Source organism: Polypterus senegalus, chromosome 8 (genome assembly GCF_016835505.1).
Source record: "Polypterus senegalus isolate Bchr_013 chromosome 8, ASM1683550v1, whole genome shotgun sequence".
NCBI lineage: Eukaryota > Metazoa > Chordata > Cladistia > Polypteriformes > Polypteridae > Polypterus > Polypterus senegalus.
In genome coordinates this window covers 185337579-185340184 of record NC_053161.1, presented here as the reverse complement: position 1 = coordinate 185340184, position 2606 = coordinate 185337579, and the positions used below count along the sequence as shown (strand labels likewise).

At 37.3% G+C, this 2606-nt stretch overlaps 1 protein-coding gene across 2 annotated transcripts in view; it reads left to right on the top strand.

The window, feature by feature from the left end:
- LOC120533526 (zinc finger protein 664-like) overlaps positions 1–2212 on the top strand; it is a 210087-nt gene extending 207875 nt beyond the window's left edge. For both annotated transcript variants that reach the window (XM_039760453.1, XM_039760452.1), the window contains one exon: positions 729–2212. In XM_039760453.1, the coding sequence (XP_039616387.1) occupies positions 729–1657 (929 nt within the window). In that variant the 3' untranslated portion in view covers positions 1658–2212. The remainder of the gene's footprint in view (positions 1–728) is intronic.
- Positions 2213–2606: the final 394 nt, after the last annotated feature.

Here is a 2606-nt window from a genome sequence, read left to right as displayed (position 1 = left end):
AACAGCGTATTGCACTGATATGAAATAGCCGGCCCATTTAATTATTTAGGAATGGATAAATAAATTAAGATTTTGTACAAGTAATGTTTTTCATTTTTCTTCCTTGATGGATTCTGCCACCCCCAGCAACAGCTGCTCGCACCCCAAAGAGTGTATGTGTATTATGTATATGTATATACTGAAATGTGTTGAAGCTCATCGAGAGAATGCCAAGAGTGTGCAAAGCAGTAATCAGAGCAAAGGGTGGCTATTTTGAAGAAACTAGAATATAAAACATGTTTTCTGTTATTTCACCTTTTTGTGTTAAGTATATAACTCCACATGTGTTCATTCATAGTTTTGATGCCTTCAGTGAGAATCTACCAATGTAAATTGTCATGAAAATAAAGAAAATACATTGAATGAGAAGGTGTGTCCAAACTTTTGGCCTGTACTGTATATGTGGATGTATGTGTATATATGTTTATATCTATACTAATAAAAATATGTACATATGTGTGTGAGTGTGTATATATATATATATATATATATATTTGACAGCAACACTCATCACTCACAACAGTGACAAAACAATTACATTCCCAATCATGTTACGTTATTTTAAAAATATTTTCTTTTCTTTTTCATTACTTCTTTAACACACTACTTCTCCGCTGTGAAGCGCAGGTATTTTGCTAGTTTTAAATATTTGTCATTTAAAACTTGTACTCTTATTTTTATTTCTGTAGATTTTCAAGAGAATGACAACTTGTCCACTCTTCAGGGTCGTCCACAAATTAAACAACCTGATAAGAATGGGAAGAAACTGGCATCTGCAACAAAGAACTTGGTAACAGCCTCTCAGCACCCTAGATTTCAGCCTATTGTGAAGCTAACAAGGATCGATCACATCAAATCTCAAGGAGTGTACAATCTAAATCCAGTCCGCCAACAGTGTGTGGGAACATTTAAATACAAATTAAATTCTAAAGATAATGGAAGGATTCATGGAAGTAAGAAACTGTATCACTGTCCTGAAGGTGGGAAACAATTCTCAGATAGTCACATGCCCAAGAAACGCAGAGAAGATAATACAGGGAAGGAGCCATACCACCGTTCTGAATGTGTTAAGAACTTTTCAAAACACAGCCATACCACAACTCCCATTGTAGAGACACCATATTTGTCTAAACGTGGCAAACGATTCTCACAAGTGAGCCACCTTGAGACACACATGATTGGTCATGGAGGACAGGGTTTATGTCGTTGTCCAACATGTGGTAAACATTTCTTTAACAGGAGCAATCTTCGCAGACACAAAAGAATTCACACTGGAGAGAAACCATATTGTTGTTCTGAATGTGGCAAACGGTTCTCACAATCAAGCTATCTTCAGACACACATGAGAGTGCACACAGGAGAACGGCCATTTTCCTGTTCTGAATGTGGCAAACGGTTCTCACAAACAGGCCATCTTCAGACACACATGAGAATGCACACAGGAGAACAGCCATTTTCCTGTTCTGAATGTGGCAAACGATTTTCAAGTAGAGGTAATCATCTGAAGCATTTAAGAGTTCACACTGGTGAGAAGCCCTATTGCTGTCCTGAATGTGGCAAAAGATTTTCCGACACAAGCAATCTTCTGCGTCATGCAGGAGTCCACAATAAAGACTAATTTTAGGCCTGTTCTGAATGTGGCAAGAAATTCTCACGAAGAGACAGTCTTCGTAAACATATAAGAACACATGTTTGATAGAGGCCATACTTGTTTCCTGATTGTGACAAGCTATTCACCGATAACAGCAGCCTTCATAGACACAACAGTATTAATTCTGGATTAAGGCCATATTATTGCTCTGAATGTGGCAAGCGATTCATACAACCCTGCAGCCTTCAGCGACACGTAACAACTTACACAGGAGAAAAGCCATACCGTTGCTCTAAGTGTGGAAAAACATTCATACAGAAAACTCCTCTTCAGGGACATATGAAAATTCATGCTAAAAAGGCAAAGTCCAAAGAGACTGTAAATAACAAAAAGAAAAATCAGAAATAATTCAGTTGGGTGTGGAAAGAAAATTGGAATTGCTCTGCTAGCTGGATACACAGAATGCATTTGACAAAAATTGGCAGACTCATTTAGGCAACCCTGCTTATTATTTTACTGTAAGTGGCTTTTGCACAAATGACTATTGCACATTGTACACAGGTCTACTTTATAAGTTCTAATGTTATTTATCTTATGTTATACTTCTATACTTTTTTATATTTTATTGTACAATGAAGTTGAGAGAGAAACAGTATTTGTATTCTCCTGTATGTTCTGCACATATAGTGAATTGACAGTAAAAGGCTATTTGATTTGATTTCAGTATTTCTATTATCTTTTCTCAGAGTCCATATTGGTGTTCAAACTACTCTGTGGTGTGGCTGCTGCTCTTTCTATCTGAAGAGTTAGTCCAGCTGGGGTTCGATCAGCCCAGTAACGTCTAGCGGTCCCTCACAACATGAGTGTATGAATATACCGAGGCATGTTTAGCATACAGCTGATGACGTGTTCATCTAATATAAATAAGGCCATATATGGACATCCTGTATTAAGTTACACAGAGAGATACCTGATA